The sequence below is a fragment of the Capra hircus genome, chromosome 5, assembly GCF_001704415.2.
Source record: "Capra hircus breed San Clemente chromosome 5, ASM170441v1, whole genome shotgun sequence".
In the NCBI taxonomy this organism is placed as follows: Eukaryota; Metazoa; Chordata; class Mammalia; order Artiodactyla; family Bovidae; genus Capra; species Capra hircus.
In genome coordinates, this window is record NC_030812.1 from 49,937,838 (window position 1) to 49,958,491 (window position 20,654).

Here is a 20,654-nt window from a genome sequence, read left to right on the forward strand (position 1 = left end):
GGAAGAAAATAGTAAATTCATCTCAACAGAGATCTGTTACTGAAGTATCTATGTTGTAGCTGCTGTTTGGTTGCTCAGTCATGTCTGACTCTTTGCGACCAGTGGTGTGCAGCCTGCCAGGCTCCTCTGTCCATAGAATTTTCCAAGTGAGAATACTGAAGTGTGTTGCCATTTCCTTCTCCAAGGGATCTTTCCAGCCAAGGGATCAAACCTGCATCTCCTGTTTGGCAGATGGATTCTTTACCACTGAGCCACCTGGGAAGCAGGAACTATCCATAGAAGGTTGTTAAAAGGTCATTGTTCTACAAGAACTTGACAAGGAGATTCTAAGTTTCTATAACTCAATGGATGCTGGAGCAGGTATTAATAGTTGGTTGGATGTTTAATCACTACATTGATATTTCTCATTTAGAAGCAGTTTACAATGAACAAAGCAAAGATTGAGAAGACTTTGAGGGAAGGGGATGGTTCTTTAGCTTTTGCATATTTTTCAGTTCTGCTCCCAATTTTAAAATTAGGGAAAGAGGGCCAAGATAAAAAACTACATTTCTGTTCTGAAAGTCACTCAATCATGTCTGACTCTCTGGGACCCCATGGACTATACAGTTCATGGAATTCTCCAGGCCAGAATACTGGAGTAGGTAGCCTGTCCCTTCTCCAGTGGATCTTTCTGGCCCAGGAATCAAACTGGCGTCTCCTACATTGCAGGGGAATTCTTTACCAGTTGAGCTACCTCAGAAAAGAATTAAAGAATTCATTGACAGGCATGATATTCACTGAAAGGTTGAATGTTGTTTTTTACATAATCATTTGGTATATAGTAAACCGAAGTACCTATTCATGAAAGAGCCAAAGGAGAAATTGCCTTAAAAAGTATAGATACTGAATAAAGGGAATCAGTGAAGTTTACTCAGTCCTCCCCTAAAAGCCAGGATGCTAATTTCTGTTCAAAGAATTTTCTTACCTTCCAAAACCTGGGCTGCCCTTTCCCCAGTCCCCACTTACTGAGAAAACGCCTGTATTCCTTCCCGATTTCCAAGTGAGACTTTCAGTGTGTACCTCCACAAGTAACACAGAATCTTGGCAAATTACATGGTAGGTAAACATAGGAACAGGAAACAGAATAAGTAAACATGAACAGGACACAGCTCTCTTGCAAAAAAAAAAACCTTAAGCCAACATTTAACAAACGTTACCCCCTGATGAAGCACATTTATCGATTCTTCACAAACATTTTGTTTTAATACAAGATTACCACAAAATGTTATGGTTCCAGACATTAATTCATTTTTACTTTGGCATTTGAGTTGCTTTTTTAAAAATTTCTTCCATTTTAATGTGCGCTTAATTTTATAACAATGTTTTGAATAAAGAAAAGGCTGCATTAAGTGTATCAATAGTAAACAGGGTCAGCTTTGAAAAGATACTCCGGTTTTGTTGGTATGTTGAAGGAAAATGTGCATGTATAAACCTATTACACAATTAACTAATAGGTAAAATAGTGCTTGCTTCTGATTTCTTAGAGCTCTTTTGTTTTCTTGGCCATCAACCTTACTCTGGTTTGAAACAGGGTCTGCTCCGCAGATAATGATGCGTGTGGTGGTACTGAAAGAAAAAGAAAAGTAATTTTAGAAATGCCTCGGGAAAAACTTTAAATGATTTTTGTGCAACCACTGAGGGTTGTTGCTTTTTCTCCGAAGTCTCTCACACCAGGTGCTCCTCTTTTCCACTCCAGTACCTGGAGCAGCCCCATCGGGATTCTACGTGTCTACCTTTTCCCCTCCAGCGTCCGAAGTTTCCCTTTTTGAAAGCGTAGGCAGCCTTCCTCCGCGAGTGGATTCCTCAACTGGCTTTTCCCGGCGGCCCGGCTCCACGTGACCTCCCCTGACACCTGTGCAGCCACCGGCTCACAGCGCCCCCCATCCCCTCCGCCAGGTACCGACGGGGCCTGGCGCCCCCTCCCACAGGAGGTCACGGTCCGGGTGCGAGCCTCGCTCGGGCCGGCAGGGGAGGGGCTGAGCCACGGCCCCGGCAGCCGCTGGAGCCCTTGCAACGGGATTATCACATGACTCGACGGCGGCGGTAGCCGTGGCAGCAGCCGCGCCGGCTCCGCGGGCTCGCTGGGTGGGCTCAGTTCCGCTCACGCAGGAGTCGAGCGCTGCGGGCAGGGAACGGACCTGCTGCAAGCTGCAGCCGCGCAGCTGCTCCCGGAGCGCTCGGCGTCTCCCCCGGCTGGGCCGGGGGCCCACTCCATGCCGCTCGGTTGCGGAAGTGTAGTGGGGGGAGGCGGCGGCGGCACGGAGCGCGGGAGGCCGGGGCTCGGCCCCCTGCAGCATTAGGCTCCGGGAGCCGCGCGGCGCGCCCCGCGGCCCGGCTGCCCGTGCGCCCGGCGCCCGCCGCAGCCTGCATGCCCCGCGCTGCGCCTCGCCCGGCCCCCGCCACCGCCGCCGCCGCCGACCCCTGCTCGCACTGCTGCTGCCGGGCGCCGGAGTAATATGCTCACTCGAGTGAAATCTGCCGTGGCCAATTTCATGGGCGGCATCATGGCTGGCAGCTCAGGCTCCGAGCACGGCAGCGGCGGCTGCGGAGGCTCGGACCTGCCCCTGCGCTTCCCCTACGGGCGACCCGAGTTCCTGGGGCTGTCTCAGGACGAGGTGGAGTGCAGCGCCGACCACATCGCCCGCCCTATCCTCATCCTCAAGGAGACCCGGCGGCTGCCCTGGGCCACTGGCTACGCAGAGTGAGTGCAGCGACACCGGCGGCGCGCCTTCTCTCCGCGGCCCTTCCCCGCACGGTTCCAGCTCTCCTCTCTCCTCGTTCCTTGGCCCCAGGGCTCTCCGCTGGCTGCCGGCGTCCAGGCCGCGGAGGGCACCTCTTAACTTATGCTGGCCATTCCTCTCTTCTCCTACCTTCTCCCCCAGCCCCAAGGACGCGGCGTCTCCAGCCCGGGTTTGGGTGGTAGATGGGTGGTGGGTGGCAGCGCTGGACCGTGGGAAAGCTAAGGCTGGACGCCGCTGTGAATCTGAGGGCTGTGTCACTTGGAAGAAAGTGTGTGGAACAGCCCTGCTGAAGTTTGAAACACAGCAGGGAAATCTGGTGTCTGTGCGCCCATCCCCCCAAATCTTTGTGCCTCCGCGTGAAGTTTGTGGGGTAGAGCTTGGAGAAAGTGTCGCTGCGCTCGGGGTTGGGGCTTTGGGGGCGGTTGTCCCGGCGGCCGCGGTCCGGCGCTGGGTTGCACAGCTCAGAAGGTCTCTGTTTCTCAGACTTTAGCCTAAGAGCTCCTTGGCTTCTCTTTTTGTGGGTGGGAAAACCCTGTGCCTTTAGTGACTGCCAATACTGTTTCCCCCAGTCCTTGGGGAGGGGGCAGCTTCTTCCAGGTGTCTAATGATAGCATTTTGGTAATCAGCTTTGGCGATTAAGTGAGAGGTTGAGTGATTTACTATTTCAAGAACCGACTGAGTTACGTTGATGACCTGGAGTGGAACTGGGAAAGGAGAGAGGAAGGATTCTAATAGCCTCCCCACCCCCAACTCTACAGCTGTTCCATTGAGCGTCTTATGAATGGTAGGACATGGACTGTTTATTTCCCCTATACAGCGTCATAAAACTGGGAAATTCGGAAGGTAGAATTTAGGAGACCAGAGTTTCGGGATTAATAATGACTCGGTGGGTGCAAAAGTGCACGCGAAACCTTGCCTGGCACACCTGCCCCTTTTCCTTTAACTCCACCCGCTCTATAATCTTGGCCCTCCCACGCCGGTGCACGGCCTCGCCCGCTGATTGGTTCATCCGGGCACCAATCGGCTCTCCCGAAGCCGGGCGCTTTGATGCTGACCCTGTTCTGGTGGCCCGGATAGCCCCGAGCAGGCATGATCCCTGATGCTCCGGGTTCCGGGGTGACAGTTTGCAAGACGCTCTTCCGAGAACTCCGAATTCTGTTTTCTTTCCCCTTTCATCATACAGTTGTTTCCCCACGTGCTGAAATAAAAAATATGCATAAATGGCGGTGTGTGACTAGAGGGTGAAAAATATTAAACAGGTAAGAGTGATGAGTGCTAAAACAATAAAAAAAATTAACGCATAATAAAAGGCAGGCGTGGTAGAGAGCGTTGGGGTGAGGGAGGTACAAAAAATTATTGTACCTTTCAGGAGAAAACTAAAGCGAAAACACTTGTGTGGTTGAAAAGTGCCTTCCAAAGCAGCAAGTACTATTTCCTGACTAAAATACCACCTCGGACTCCGCCATACCCTCCATCTTGCTTGGAAGATCATTTGGACTTTTGCAAGGCAAAAATCAGCTCGGAGCAAAGTTTGTTCTACAGTTCTGTAAAAGGGGCTCTGTGCCTGTCAGAATGGGTAGGGACCCATTGTCACTCCGGTGGGTTCACCAGAGCCATGGCACTTAGGTCTGAAGGGCAGAGAGATAAGCAGGCAAGTGGTGAGAAAGTTATGAGAGTTAGGAAGAAAGATGTTAAAACACAATGTGGAAGCTACTTGAACACAGTTAAAGGAGTACCTCAGATAGCAAGAAGGAAGGGGAAGGGGGAAAAAAACGATCAGTTTGAAAACTGTGGCAAGCAGATGATGTGCAAAGGGCTATACAGACTAGGGATCTGAAATGAGACCCGTGGGAGGAGTTGTACCTCCTCCTACCTGGGCCTCAGTTTCCTTATCTCAAAGAAGCTAATCTTTTCCTTGACTAAGAACATAAGGGAGGTTCAATTGGAAGGTTAGAAAGGCCACCGTAAAATGTTTAGTTTTTAAAGCTAGTTATGAAATTAATATATACTTGTGAATTCAAGCAAAGACCTGTATACAGATGTAAGCGACCCCCCACCGCCATCTACCCAGACAATTCTGTGTTTGAGTAGTGGTATCTGCCTTTGTAGACTTAATTGGAGACACCTATAAATAAATATCCTGCTCCTCTTTTTCCTTTCTCAAATAGACTCAAGCTAAGCATGTTATTCTGTAGTTTCACAAAAGACTATGTCATGGACTTTATTCCAAGAAAATAATATAGAATTACCTCATTTTTTTGAAATGTATAGTATGTATACATTCATGAAATGAATACATACTATACATTTCAAAAGAACGTACTATACATTTCGTGAATGTATACGTACTATACATTCAAAAGTAACTAGCATAATGCTTACTGTTTAGTGATTGTACTGTTTCCAGGTTTGTATCGTATCCTTTGATTCTCACAACAATCCTGTGAGGTAGGTACTAACATTTGCGTCTTATAGATAAGGATACAGACACACTGAATGGTTAAGCAGCTTGTCCAGAGTCTTACCACCTTAACAGAGCCTGTATTTGCACTTAGGCGGTTTGACTGCAGAGCCCATAATACCAAACTACCTCCCTGCTCCATGGACTGTAGCCCACCAGATTCCTCTGTCCATGGAATTTTCCAGGCAAAGATACTGGAGTGGATTGCCATTCCCTTCTCCAGGGGATCTTCCCAACCCAGAAATCTAACCCAGGTCTCCTGCATTGCAGGCAGATTCTTAACCATCTGAGCCACCAAGGAATCCCAAACTACCTCCCTCCAGTGTGTTACACTATGGCACATCCATCCGTATCCCGGATTAACCACTGACATTGTCTTGCCACTTCCCTTGTGACGAACTACTTCCTCAAACCTTGAATTGTACTTTGTCCTCCTGCGACAATACATCCCGAATGATCAAAATGGTTGAAATAGAGAAGGGGAGAGAAAGACAAGTAGGAACTGTGGTTATGGTCAGAGGTGGCTGCCAGTAATACTGCTGAGGATCTACTGAAAGGAGGGATTATCTTTGTTTTAGAAGGTACCAGAGAGAGAGAATTGGTAAGAAGATTGCTCAGAGTGGGGATCAGAGGGGTGTGAGTCGCAGCCTGAATCACAGGTGGTTTGCTTACCTTTCTAGAAAGTGAGCTACTTTGTAAGCCTTCCTGAGGAGGAGGAATTGACATCACGTGGTAACTGAGGAGTTAGAGGAGAGTTGAACTCTAGTGTTGAACTTTTGTATGGTAGAAAAATAATAAAAGAAATGGTCTAGTTTTTTGCAGTTTACTATTAATCCTTTTCAAAAGGAGTTGCTCTATAGGTTATGCTGTTGTTTAGTCGCTAAGTTGTGTGCAACTTCATGAAGCCCCATGGACTGTAGCCCACCAAACTCCTCTGTCCTTGGGATTTCCCAGGCAAGAATAGTGGAGTGAGTTGCCATTTCCTTCTCCAGGGGATCTTCCCAACCCAGGGACTGTACCTGCATTTCCTGCATGGCAGGCAGATTCTTTACTGCTGAGCCACCAAGGAAGCCCCTCTTTAGGTTATAGAACTAGCGAATTAGCCTATGTGACCCCTGTAAGATTTGAGGATCTGGAAACAGAAAACCCTCTTTTATTCAGTATTTATTGGCATTGTGCTACATGGAATTTCCTGGCTCCTCAGAAAGCCTCCTATTGTGGTTGAAAAGTTTAGCCATTTGTTTCAGGGCTGTCTGCTAGGCTCTAAAACATTACAGTTACAGACAATAACCACCGAGTTAAAATCTTTACGAAAACATGGATTAGCAAGTTTTATTTTTTAGTTTGGTATTAAATTACAGACTTAGCCTGTTAGACCAGCTCGGAGAGAACCACGGGAAGCAATGGTATGACCCAGAGACCTCATAGGGCAGCTGCTGCCTTTCTTTCTCCATAAGTTTAAATACTACCCAAGTGCTACAAGCACTTGGAAATGGGTTCCATGTTTTAATGGGTTAGGACTGCTTTTTGACTTTCCTTCCCTTTGATCTGTTTGCCCAGCCTCTTTCCCACTGATGGTCAGTTGGACATAGAGATCCAAGTGAATGTGGAGTTTGTGCCTAAAACTACAGCAGTAGATAATGCCAGAGAATGTGCAGTGCTCTATGAAACCATCATATTCAAGTTTTATCAGCGATAGGTTTCTCTGCTTGTACAGGAAGAATAAATCATAGTTATAGCATCATTTTACTTAGATTATAGCTGTAACTATGCAATTTTTTCCCAATTATTTTTCTTACAAAACTGCCCCAGACATGGGTATTTAAAGAAAGCTACTTTGAGAGCTTCTGTTACATGTACATTATACAAGTTCTTTTTGTCTCATGAAGGTAGTGAAAATGTTAATGAAATAACCTTATTTAAATCCAGCAAACAGCCCACAAATATTTGGATTTAGTTTGGAATCTGTAGGCTGTTCCATCTCCTACGTCACTGGCCCTAATTAGCAATTACACATAAATGACATTAGTTGGCTGTGTAGTGGTGATGACAGAGAAACCACTATTTCTCCCTGGCCCCGAAGCTCAGAAATCCCCTGGCCTTTGTTTTTCCCTTCTGACCTCCACTACACCCACCCCTCTTATACCTGGTAGCAGAGCTCCTCCCTGGGAACTTCCTCTTTGACTTGTAACTGAAGAAACTTGAGGTTCTCTACTTCTTGTTGGATAAGGGGGGGAAATGAATGAGGTGTACTATTTGCGGGGGAGGAGATTCACTTAACAGAGCTCTCCTTAGCAGTTTTCTGAAGACCAGTGCAAAGTAGTCTAAAATATTTCACCTACCTTTCCACTAACCTGCAGAAAGTGTTAATTTCCTACTTTAAAGCAGGTGGCTAAGCTCTCTTCCATTTTTCAGATTATAATGAAGTCATTCCCTCTGGGGTGGAGCTCCTGGGCTATTCCTTTTCTTAGAAAAATGGCTCCACTTCATCAATGACTAGTAATGCTCCAGACAGAAGATTTAATTCTTGTGAGATATTGTGTTTGTCCTGTGTTTCAGCCCCAGTTAGATAGACATCATCTCTGATTTTGCTCCACCGCACAGTGCTTCCTTGTTACAGTTACATCAGTGTGCTATGCGTAGTGGGTCAGTCATGTCCTGCTCTTTGTGACCCCATGGGCCATAGCCCTCAAGTCTGCTCTGTGCATGGGCATTCTCCAGGCAAGAATACTGAAGTTGACTGCCATGCCCTCCTCCAGGGGATCTTTCCCAACCCAGGGATCAAACCGGGTCTCCCGCATTGCAGGCAGGCTCTTTACTGTGTGAGCCTCCGGGGAAGCCCAGTTACATCAATATTGGCTGATAATTTAAAGCTGACTACATAATAGAATTGACTTCTAAAAATGTGTTATTCTAGACAGTTTAAAAAATTAACATATAATTGACATATACTGACTTCAAATGTACAACATAATGATTCAGTACCTGCATGTACTGTGACATGATCACCCGTTGTTTCGGCCATTGTGAGATAGTCAACACCCATCACCAACTCACAGATACAATTTTTTTCTTGAAGTGCAAACTTTTAGTAGCTTTAAAATATACAGTACAATGTTATTGACTATAGTCACCATGCTGTGCATTACATTCCCAGGACTTATTTTATAACTGGAAGTTTGTGCACTTTGAACCACTTTCATTTCAGGCCCTGTCTGTGGCAGCCGTCAGTCTGTTCTCTGTGAGTTTGGTTGTTTCTTCTAAGATTCTAAGTATTAGTGAGATCATATGGTGTTTGTCTTTCTCTGAATTATTCCATTTAATATAAGGCACTAAGGTCCATTCATGTTGTCACAAATGGTAGGATGACTGAGTAATATTCCTTTTAAAATATATATATCTTTTATATATATCATATTTTCTTTATTCATTCATCTATCAGTTGACACTTAGGTTGTTTCTTGGCTGCTATAAATAATGGTGCAATGAACTTGGAAATGCAGATACCTTTTTGAGTTAGCATTTTGTTTCCTTCAGATAAATACCTACAAGTGAAGTTGCTAGATCATATAATAGTTCTATTTTTAATTTTTTGAGAGACCTCTCTATTGTTTTCCACATTGGTTTCGATAATTTACCTTCCCATGAATAGTGCACAAACGTCCCCTTTTTTCCACATCATTATCAGCACTTGTTATTTCTCATTTTTTTTGGTAATAGCCATCCTCAGAGGCGTGAGATGGTATTTTATTGTGGTCTTGACTTGCGTTTCACTCATGATGAGTGATACTGAACATTTGCTCATGGACCTGTTGGCCATGTGTATATCTTTGGCAAAATGTATCTTCTGCTTATTTTAAAAATTGAGGATTTGGGGTTTTTTTTGTTTTGTTTTGCTATTGAGTTGTATGAGTTCTTTATATATTTTGGATAGAAACTCCTTTTCAGATATATGATTTGCAAATATTTTCTCCCATTCAATAGATTTTTTATCTTAGTAATGGCTTCCTTTGTTGTGCAGAAGTTTTGAGTTTGATGTAGCCTGTTTTGTTTATTTTTACTTTTGTTACTTTCGCTTTTGGTGTCAAATCCAAAAAAATCATTACCAAGATCAGTGTCAAGGAGATTAGTGCCTATGTTTTCTTCTAGGAATTTTCAATTCTTACATTCAAGTCTTTAACCCATCTTATGTTAATTCATATATGATGTAAGATAGTAACCTTTTTCTTTCACCTGTGTTGTCCATTTCCCCCAAGACCAGTTACTGAAGAGGCTGACCTTTCCCCATGGCATATTCTTGGTTGTTTTGTCCTAAACTAATTAACCATAGAGTTGTGAGTCTGTTTCTGGACTCTCCACTCTGTTCCATTGATCTGTGTGTCTGTTTTCATGCCAATACCCTAGTGTTTGTGTTACTATCACCTTAGTTTTAAATTTGGAAGTGTGATGCCTCCAGTTCTGTGCTTGTTCAAGATTTCTTGGTTATTTGAGGTCTTTTGTGGTTCTGTACAAATTTTAGGATGGTTTGTTCTATTTCTGTGAAAGATGCCGTTGTAATTTTTATAGGAATTGCATTGAATCTGTAGATTGCTTTGGGTAGTGTGGACATTTTAACAAAATTCTTTCAACTTATAGAATATCTTTTCATCAACTTGTATTTTCTTCAACTTAGTTTTTTAGTGTCTTATAGTTCTTAGTATATGGGTCTTCCACATCTGTAGTTAAATTTATTCTTAGGTATTTTTTTGATGCAATTGTAAATGGAATTGTTTTCTTAATTAAAACATTTAAAAAATAAGTTAATTTAAGAATTAAGTGTCTTTATGATTTTCTCTGATTTGCCTAATTTTAACAGATGACTGATAATTTTTCCCTTGAATTTATGAGATTTTCCCTCAGGAAATAAATAACATTCAGCTGCTTCCTTTATTTTTCTCATCGAGTCAATAAAATCATTGCATTCCTATGCTGGGTCCATAATTATGACATAGTCATCATCCTGAAGAGAAGTTTATGGCATAGTCTTTTCCCCTTTAGAGTTATTCTTTGAAATTAAGTTGAAATGAAATCATGTATTAAGATTATAAGAGACGAAAACTGGGGAGTGAGTGAAGTTGTTTGTTTTGTTTTGAACGTCTTAATGCTTCTGGGAAATTTCAAACCTCAGTATTTGGAGCATTAAGGTCACACTAGGGAAGCAAATTTTTCCTTTCAGCAAGTATTATGATTAGGTGCCAAGTTCTCTGTGCCTGAAGGTCCCAAGACCTATATACATACCTATACAAAGGTATGATCAAGGAAGAAATTATCCTGGCACTTAAAATGGTAAGAAAGACTTTATTCAAAACTGTTGGCAGTAGGGACATTGTAATGGGGAGAGAGATAAGATTAAACTCCCAGGACAGTAAAGACAGCTGGAAATTTATAACCAAAGAATGGAGCAATGAGGTCAGTGGATGGAAAATTACTAAGAGGAAACATCAAGGGTAGGGGGATTCTTGCTGAAGGTCAAGACGGGAGATGAGGACATTGATCAGAAATCAGGGGTGACCAGATTTGACTGCTAAGTGAGGACATAAAAAGCCAAATTTCTTATCTACTATACTAACCTTTTGTGAAATAAAGGATATTTTGAAGCAGAAAGGCAGAGACATACACTCTCTGAGAGAAAAAAAAGTTTTTAGTTTCCTTGGAAATGTTATGCTCCTATTTTTCTCATTTTTCACAGACTCAAAACCGTGTATTTTACTTGTTCTGGAGGATTCCCAAGGTCCTTTCCAGTCTTACACTTTGTGAGTTCCTGGGGTTAGGCTGAGAACCAGTCTTCCCTTCCAGACTGAGGTTTTTCCCATGGGGCCTGCTGTCTCCTTCACGGTGATTTTAATTTTGAATAATTTTCCTCCAGCATTGTTATGAAAATTTTCAAACATCTGGAAAACTTGAAACCATTGTATGCTTAGCACACATATGCCCACATCTAGATTCCAAAATACCCATTTTGCTATATTTGCTTAATCATTTGTCTATCCATCAGTCCATTCTTTACATATATATATATATATATAAATTCTTTATTTGTTTTGGCTGGTGCACATGGCTTTCTCTAGTTGTGGTGAGCAGGGGCTTCTCATTGCAGTAGCATCTCTTGTTGCGGAGCACAGGCTCTATGGTGCATGGGCTTCAGGAGTTGCAGCACCCAGGCTCAGCAGTTGGATCTCAGAGGCTCTCCGGCCGGCGGCTTCATAGTTGGGGCCCGCAGGCTCAGTAGTTGTTGCTTACAGGCCCTAGAGTGTGGGCTCAGTAATTGTGGTTCGTGGGCTTTGGTTGCTCCAAGGCATGTGGAATCTTCCCAGACCAGGGATAGAACTCGAGTCACCTGTGTTGGCAGGCAGGTTCTTATCCACTGTACCACCAGGGAAGTCCCATTCTTGTTATCTTTAAGTGTATATCTCCTTTAGTCCAGTGGCTTTGATTCATGCTATTAAGTTATTTTCCACAGTAAATTAAAAGATAGGTTTGAGTAGCTTTGACTTTCTCAGTGGAGAAAACCACCAAACCATCAGGTCCTCATCCATGTGAGGTGGAGGAACCCCAGACTGAACTTCTGCGTTGGCGTCCTGCAAAAATGCTCACTTAATCCATACACTTCCCATAATTTAATACTCACGCAAAAGAGAGTTTTACATGGGGTCAAATTGAAAAGCAGAAATAGAAGACACATCTCTTTGATGTGCTCGTGTTCAATTAAATCAATAGGAAAAATTGGTTTAAAACTTGAGTCACCTCTCTTTTCAGCTGGTAGCCAGGCAGGTGAATATTAACTGAGGAGCACGCTGTTCAGAAAAGATTTCAGAATCTGTTGCCTGAAAAGTGCTTCTGAATAAGAAAGACTCCATTGAGCTATGTTTACCTTACTTCTGAAGTAGATGTAATCCACTAGCAGGCTTAGGGAAATTAAAGTACCTGCTTAATTGCTCTCTTTCTGGTGTGGAATGTGAATCCATAGTGCTTTCTTTGTTATGCTATTTCTGACTTAGTTTTTTTCTGAATGACTGTAAAATTTAAATGTTTTCTTTCTATGTTATTTGTGAGAAAAAATATTACTACTAAGTTGCATTTGTAGAGGTCTGTATGACCCCATGGAGTGTAGCCTGCCAGGCTCCTCTATCCATGAAATTTTCTAAAATTTTCTAGGCAAGAATCCTGGAGTGGGTTGCCATTGCCTCTTTCAGGGGATCTTCCCAACCTAGGATCAAACCCGAGTCTCCTGCACTGCAAGCAGATTCCTTACTTGCTGAGCCATCAGGGAAGCCCCATATAGTCCCTGCCATGTATATTTAAATATAAGCACTTGTTATCCATTTTAATAAAAGGAGAATGAGCCCCAGAGAGAACTTATGTTACTTTAGAATCTCATGCAGTCCCATGATCCTAGAGACCATAGCTGAATCATTGAACCTGACCATTCATTGTGTGAAATTATTCACTTATGGACATCATATTCTCATAAATAAAATGCCACAGAAGAAAGTATAATATATTTTATTATTCAGAGGAAACAACCTCTAATCTCTAGGTGACTTAAAATTCCATAAGGACATATTAATTAGCACATCAAATTTTATATGAAAGGATAAGTTTCAAAGTTTTTAAAAATAGTTCTGTTGAGTATAATACACTTTAAAAAATTAACTTTCATAATATATGTGCATTTCCTATGTTAAAAAGTCCAGACATTTTCAAAATTACCATCGTTTCCTAACTTCAATTAGTCGCCCCCCCCCCACCTCATTTTATTGTTTCTGGAGACCCTGTAAGTCTTAAAACCACTTAATAGTTCTTTCTCTTAGTTCATGAAAGTCTGTTCATTTTACCTAGTGGTGTTTTTCTAAAGTGAATAAATAGATTATGTGTTTTACTATTAACAGCTACTTAAACATGAGGAAATAAACAAATTTTGAATACTGGGGCTCAAATCCTAAGTCAGGTTTGATGAGACAGTCCCTTTTAACATTTATTTTGGGAGTACTGTTGTGCTCAGTTTTGTCCCACACTTTGCTGCCCCATGAACTGTAGCCCACCAGGCTCCTCTGTCCATGGTATTCTCCAGGCAGGAATACTGGAGTGGGTAGCCATTCCCTTCCCCAGAGGGTCTTCGCGACTCCGGGATCAAACCCAGGTGTGCTGCACTGGCAGGCAGATTCTTTACCACAGAGCCACCTGTGCAGGAGATGCAGGTTCAGTTCCCCCGGAGAAGGGCATAGCCACCCACTCCAGTATTCTTGCCTGGAGAATTCCACGGACAGAGGAGCCTTGCGGGCTGGAGTCCATCGGGTGGCAAAGAGTCAGACATGACTGAGCATGGGCATACATTGGGAGTTCTGTTACCTAAAGTTCTTAGTTTTTACTTAAGCACAATCAAGTTTGAATGGAATGTTTCAAGTTAGTGAACGTTGGGGGTCAGCAAGGCCAGCTGCGTAGGCTCCTGCAGGGCCATCTTGGGGAATTCGGGCCTTGGCGTCTTGGACTAGTCAGGTCTCATGGCGCCATGCTAGCTGGCTGGGCCGTGTAATGAATGTTGCAGGGCTCTAGGGCCAGCAAAGAGTTCGATTATTTGCCAAGGTGCACTCTGTAGCCCTTTCAGAGAGTTGACAAATAGACATTTAAGCTATTGAAAACTGGTGCGTCTCTACCAGGTAGCCTTTTTCATATGAGCATAGGAGGAGGAAAATATCTCAGGTGAAACATTGATTTTTTAAATGAAAGTGCTGTGCATTGTTGAAAGACTATATTTAAGTAGTCTGCCACAATGTACTAAATAATCATTCTTTGCCTTTTTGAAAAGGCAAACATTGACAAGTTATATTTAGAACACAAAACTGGCAAAAATAAAAGAAAATAAATGCTTAGCAGGAAACAGATTTTTAGGTATGAGAAATATGAATAGCTCATAGGAAGATGTGAGGGGATGGAGGGAAGCAAATCGGTATTACTACAGAAAGAACTATTAAGCGGGGAGTTTTGTTTTGTTATTGTTGGTTTGGGGCCTCAGCACACCACTTTCAGGATCTTAGTTCCCTGACTAGGGATCAAACCTAGCCTCCCTGCTGTGCAAGCACTGAGTCTTAACCCCTGAACCACCAGGGGAGCCCGTTGTTTTTTTCTTTTTTGTTTCTATAAGAGGAAATAGCCACAGCATTTTGTTGCAAATAAATAGCCTGTGAGAATGAACTCTAAAATATATGTTTGGAAAAAATGAGCAATTTTTTCAGCCCTTTAGGACAGCTTTTACCCTGTAAAGTAGGGTTTAGAACAGAGCCAAAGAGCCTGATTAGATGGGCTCTTGGCACCCTGCCCTGTGATTATTAATAATGGGGCCATGCTGCCTGGTTGTTAGAACCAGGTGTCGAGTTGGGCTGGTGATTCAGTGCAGCAGCAAATGGGAAGAAAAGTAGAATTGGCAACTCCGACTATAGCAGCTGGTGTTTATTTTTTAAACTATCTAGGTGCTCAGATGGGGATTGCAGGGGCCTATTGTTGAACCCCTGCCCCGCCTCCTCTCTCAGTGCCTCCGGTCATCAGGTCGGTACTGACAGTGCCACTTGGCCACGCTGTCCCGTTCCCACCTCGCATACCATCTGAAGCCCTGCCCTCTGCCTTGCCATCCTCTGGGGCACCAAGGGGTGTCATTGGTCTCTGGGGGCCGCTGAAGGTTCCTTCTAGTCTTGGTTCCCACCTTCTCGCTATTACAGACCCTTTTATTTATTTTCTTGGATGGATCCCTCGTGGAAGATTTTACCCAGCAAACTGTATAAAATAAGTATTGCTGCCCCTTAACATTTTTTTAACCAGGTGCAATATTTTCTAATCAGTAGGAAGGGTGGGTGTGGTGATGATTGCAATGAACTGCTAGCATTTAAGTCAAACTCAAAGGATTAACCATTGTTTTATTACTGTATGAGTCCTTACTGTCCACAACCTATTTTTCATTAGCTTTTTCCTCTTCAATGTAAAATAGCTTATGTCTCTTACTGCTTCCTTCCCTGATGATTTTTATTTTTTTAATGTGGACAATTTTTTGAAGTCTTTATTGAATTTGTTTCAATATTGCTTGTTTTATGTTTTGGTGTTTTGGCCATTAGGCATGTGGAATCTTGGTTCCCTGACCAGGAACTGAGCCCACACCCCCTGCATTAGAAGGTGAAGTCTTAACCCCTGGACCGCCAGGAAAGTGCCCCCTTCCCTGATTCTTAAGAAGCCTGGACCACACTGGAACTCTGCTGACAGGCTTGGCTTTTGTACCTCTGGGTTTTCAGCTCATATTCATGTTGAGATTATTTTGTTTGGGATTCACATGTGTAGCACATTACTTCAAAGTCTCCAACGTCCTTTTCCTTGTTGAAAAACGATGTTTTAATAGTTTTATTTTCTTGGCTCACAAAGTGCTGCAAGTTACCTGAAAAGTCTGATGCTTGTCAGCTGTAAATTTAATTAAACTCCTGCTGAGAATATTTTTATTTTCTAACAGAATTTTGACCCTTGGGCGAAAGTTGATCTTGAAACAGTTTCTATCATCCCCTGACTGTGGGTGAGAAGAACTTAAAAACATCTTTAGATGGCTTCTGACCTGCCAAGGTGGTGAAAGGCATTCATCAGTCAGGAACATAGATTAATATTTTTATAATGATACACTTTTTTCTCTTATTGCAGAATTGATAGGTGTTCATTGTAGGCACTTTCAAAGTCTTAAGTACTATGAAAAACATAAACATTACTTATAAATTCTATCACTTATAATTATCTTAACTGGTAATTTGTATCTCATTTGTATTTGTTTACAAAATGGGGTAATTCTACATACTGAGTAGTAGTTTTTTCATTTGACTTGGAGTTACTGGAGTGACTATCTCCTCATGTCAATAAATATTGTACTCTGTTGTTTTTAACAGTTACATTGTATCCCATTTATGATTTTAACATACATTTTTCTTGGGTGATAGCCAGTTTTTTTTTTTTTTTTTAAACTACTAAAACAGTCCTGGAATGAATAGCCTTATAGCTAAAACTTTGTTAAACCATACTTTTAAAAGTGGCATTTTCTTCTGGGGAAAGTGTTCAAATTGGACTTCTCCAGTATTCCTAGTGACTTCAGTAGTGTGAAAATATCAGCGTTCAGTGTGACCGTTGCTTCATTGTTCATTGTCATTTCAGTGATGCTGAAATGTCATTTATGTCCTTTATTTTAAAGTGCTTTACCAAAGTAATGTTTCTGTTGATCCAGACTTCTTCTTCAGATTTAGGATTAAATTACGAGGTTTAGAAAAGTGACCCTTAAGGACTAGTTTAAAACCCCACTCTGAAGCACTGCTCAATGCTTTAGCCTGTCTCCAGAGTTAAGGCACTCATTGGCTGTCATGCATGTGATGGATAAATGATAACAGCTCTTATTTTTAACTGTTTAACTTTTCATGAATAATCTTGAGGGCATGGGCATCAACATTTTAATTTCTTTAATACTTAATACAGAGTTGTACACATTAATGCTCAAATATAAAGACCAGAAATAGTGGGGACATAATCAGTAGAGTTCTTTTAATGTCAAGTGAAGCAAAGATCACCTTTGTTCTGTAGGCTGATTTCAAATTATGAGCGCAACACCTGGGAGTATAACAGTTATCACAGTATTTACAAATTTCAGACCTGAATCTCTGAACATTAGTAAGTGTCTATTGGAGGCATTGCATTGCATTCCCTGCGTCAGGACCACCCTGTGAGGAAACAGGAAAAATACATCTAGCTCTCTGACTCTTAGCCAGAGGTAAGCAGTGAGGACAGATTCTTCTAGAAAAAGTAGATTCCTTGGTATACGAGTGGCTGGAAGTGAAAGTCTGCATGGACACTGAATTCGGAAGCCCCTTGAAGTTTCTGAACATTATCCATCCTTTCTCTGCTCTCTCATCTGCTCAGCTTTTTTTTTTTTTCCCTTCATTTTCTTTCCTTCATAGTTTATTTTGGAAGATGGAGGTAGGGATTTGATATATTCATAAGATTCCTATTCGTTAACCATTTCTCAGTGCACAAGCTAAAGCATTATTGAATTAAGCACAATCTACTAATATGATTTAGTTCACCTATGGATTATTTGTGCTGAACCTTACACTTTTTGTTTGATATGAAAACTCAAAAGTCATATAAAGTAATTGGTCCATTTCCTCTGTCCAACCCCCACCTAATATCTTCTTATTTAAAGTTTTGTACGTATACACCAGTTAGAATAAAGAAATTTCCGTACTAAAATTTAGTTTCATTCAGTTCTACTCCTAAACTGGTATTGGTTCCCAAATTGATCCTAAAGAGTTTTTGTTTTTGTCAGCTATCTCAGAGATATCTCAGGCATAACTCAGAGATAGTGTTTTTGTAGGATATCTCAGGCATATCTCAGAGATAATGTGGTCTTAGTTCCAAACCATTGCAATAAAGTGAATATCACCAATAAAATGAGTTGCATAAATTTTTTGGCTTTCCCAATGCATATAAAGTTTATGTTTGCACTATATTGTAGTCCACTGAGAATATAATATAGAATTATGTCTGAGAAAAATGGACACATCTTAGGTTAAAAAAATTTTTTATTGTTAAAAAATGCTAACCATTTGTGAGTTGTAATCTTTTTTTGCAGTAGTAACATCAAAGATCATGATAGCTAATATAACGATAATGAAAAACATTGAAATATTGCACGAATTACCAAAATGTGATGCAGAGATATGAAGTGAGCAAATGCTGTTAGGAAAAATGGCACCGATAGATTTGCTTGATTCAGGGTTTACATTTCAATTTGTTTTTTTGTTTTTAAAAAGTCAGTATCTCTGAGACAATAAAACGAATACAATAAAATGGAGTATGCCTGTATGTATATGTTATATTTACTGTATTGGGAAACAAAACTGAGAAATTTTTACAAATATTTATGAAGTCAGTTAAAAATAAACATGGAAACATTTTAAATAAAAAATACCATTTGTTTTTTTCAGAACAAAACCCAATTTACGAAGAAGAGTGGCATCATTATACACTTGCAAGTCCATTTGACTGACAGCTCTGTGACTCAGTCGTCTCCAGCTCTTTGTGACCCTATTGATTATATAGCCTGCCAGGCTTTTCTATCCATGGGATTCTCCAGGCAAGAATACTGGAGTGGGTTGCCATTTCCTTTTCCAGGAAATCTTCCCGACCCAGGGATTGAACCGGTTGTACTATCACACTCATGAGTAAACTCCACTTACATTCATTAGAGAATGAGAGTGAAAAAGGGAAGTAAACATCATAGCATTATGATGAAAATAATTTTGACCTCATGTATCCCTTGCAAGGGTCTTGGAGATCCCAGGGGTTCCAACCATACTTTGAAAACTGCCCATATGGAGAATAAACAGCATAACTTTCTGTCTTTTTGAACGGTATTTTACAAATAGAAAACTATAGAGCACTTTTGAAAGTTCCAGTGAAATGTAGATCTTCCACTTCCAACATGAATGTTTGTACTGATTCAGGAGGACACTTCTTCACACTGTCTGTGGCCTTTGTTTCAGACAGTAGAGGACTTTGCTCCATGTGTGATTTGTTGGGGCTGTTTAAGACTTAGACAATCGAGGGTGGTCAGGATTATCTACCTTTAATAGACAAAACAACAGGGGCCAGAATTTGCTAGGGTTAGGCCTAAAAGTACAAATCTTTGAGCAGTTTAGGTTTATGGCAATTCTGGGATTATTTAGTAGTGGATTGTACTGGTTTTCCTTGTACCATTTATCATAGATTTGCTGTATGCTTCACATGGGCTAAGCACAAAAGATACAGAGATTTTAAGAGGCTCACATTTTTTTTTTCCTGGTGGCTCAGGTGGTAAAGAATCTGCCTGCAACGTGGGAGACCTGGGTTTGATACCTGGGTCAGGAAGATCCCCTGGAGATGGGAATGGCTACGCACTCCAGTATTCTTGCATGGAGAATCCTATGGACAGAGGAGCCTGGCAGGCTACAGTTCATGGGGTCGCAAAGAGTTGGACAGGACTGAGTGACTGACACACATTCTTGCTGGGAAGAAAAGATTAAAACCTAAGCTTAGTTTGACGGAGGAATAGCATGATGCTGGGGGTGTTGCATACCTTGAAGAAACAGCTTGAGGTCACCCTGGCTCTTCTGCCCAGGTCATGGCTTCACAAGCTGGTTCACTTTTTAGTTCTCAGTTAAGACACTGCCTGAGTCCTTTCAAGCTTTGAAGTGTTGAGGGAATAAGAAGCATAACAGAGGTTGTGCACTGATAAGTTAATTTCTACTGACTTGTAAGGTACTTATATACAGTTCATAAAAGTTAATGCTTTTTCATTTATCTTGTTTGTATTATCATAAAATCTCTGGAGGTTCTGTTGGCTGATTTGCATGTTAGCAGAGGCAGTATTAAGTTGAAAATCTAATTACATGTGATTTAATTGATGAAGGTGAAAGAAGAGAGTGGAAAAAGCTGGCTTAAAACTCAGCATTCAAAAAACTGAGATCATGGCATCTGGTCCAGTCACTTTTTATGGCAAATAGATGGGGAAAAAGAGTAAACAGTGTCAGACTTTATTTTCTTGGGCTCCAAAATCACTGCAGATGGTGACTGCAACCATGAAATTAAAAGATGTGTGCTTCTTGGAAGAAAAGCTATGACAAACCTAGACAGCATATTAAAAAGCAGAGACATCACTTTGCTAATGAAGGTCCGTATAGTCAAAGCTATAGTCATGTATGGATGTGAGAATTGCACCCTAAAGAAGACTGAGCTCCAAAGAATGGTGCTTTTGAGTTGTGGTGCTAGAGAAGACTCTTGAGAATCCCTTGGACAGCGAGATCAAACCAATCAATCCTAAAGAAAATCAACCCTGAATATACATTGGAAGGACTGATGCTGAAGCTTCAATACTTTGGCTCCCAGGTGCAAAGAGCCAACTCTTGCAAAAAGACCAGATGCTGGGAAAGATTGAAGGCAGGAGAAGAAGGGAGCGACAAAGAATGAGATGGTTGGATGGCATCAGCGACTTAACGGACATGAGTTTGGGTAAACTCTGGGAGATGATGAAGGACAGAGAAGCCCGGTGTGCTGCAGACCATGGGGTCGCAAAGAGTCAGACACAACTGAGTGACTGAAGTGAAAGAGTCAAACTTCTGAATCTAACAGCCTGGTAAACCTAGGATGGTGGAATGGAGGCTAAACTTCTTGCCTGGACATCACCTTTCATCCCTACATCCTGTGCAGCAGAGGGGTGAGCACCAAGCACAGACTGTAACATTGTTTCTAGAACAAACAAAAGCTCTCTAAACAAATAGTTTATCCCGCATTAAAGAGACTCAGTTTTTAGGCTCCCCCCATCCAGT

The 20,654-nt window shown here is 41.8% G+C and overlaps 1 protein-coding gene across 2 annotated transcripts in view; it reads left to right on the top strand.

Annotated features, from left to right (window-relative positions):
• The window catches only part of PPM1H (protein phosphatase, Mg2+/Mn2+ dependent 1H), a 294,780-nt gene continuing 276,529 nt past the window's right edge, over nucleotides 2,404-20,654 (top strand). For both annotated transcript variants that reach the window (XR_001918064.1, XM_018047995.1), the window contains exon 1: nucleotides 2,404-2,740. Coding sequence is in view for 1 of the 2 variants with exons in the window: in XM_018047995.1 (XP_017903484.1) it covers nucleotides 2,496-2,740 (245 nt within the window). In the remaining variant the exon portion in view is untranslated. The remainder of the gene's footprint in view (nucleotides 2,741-20,654) is intronic.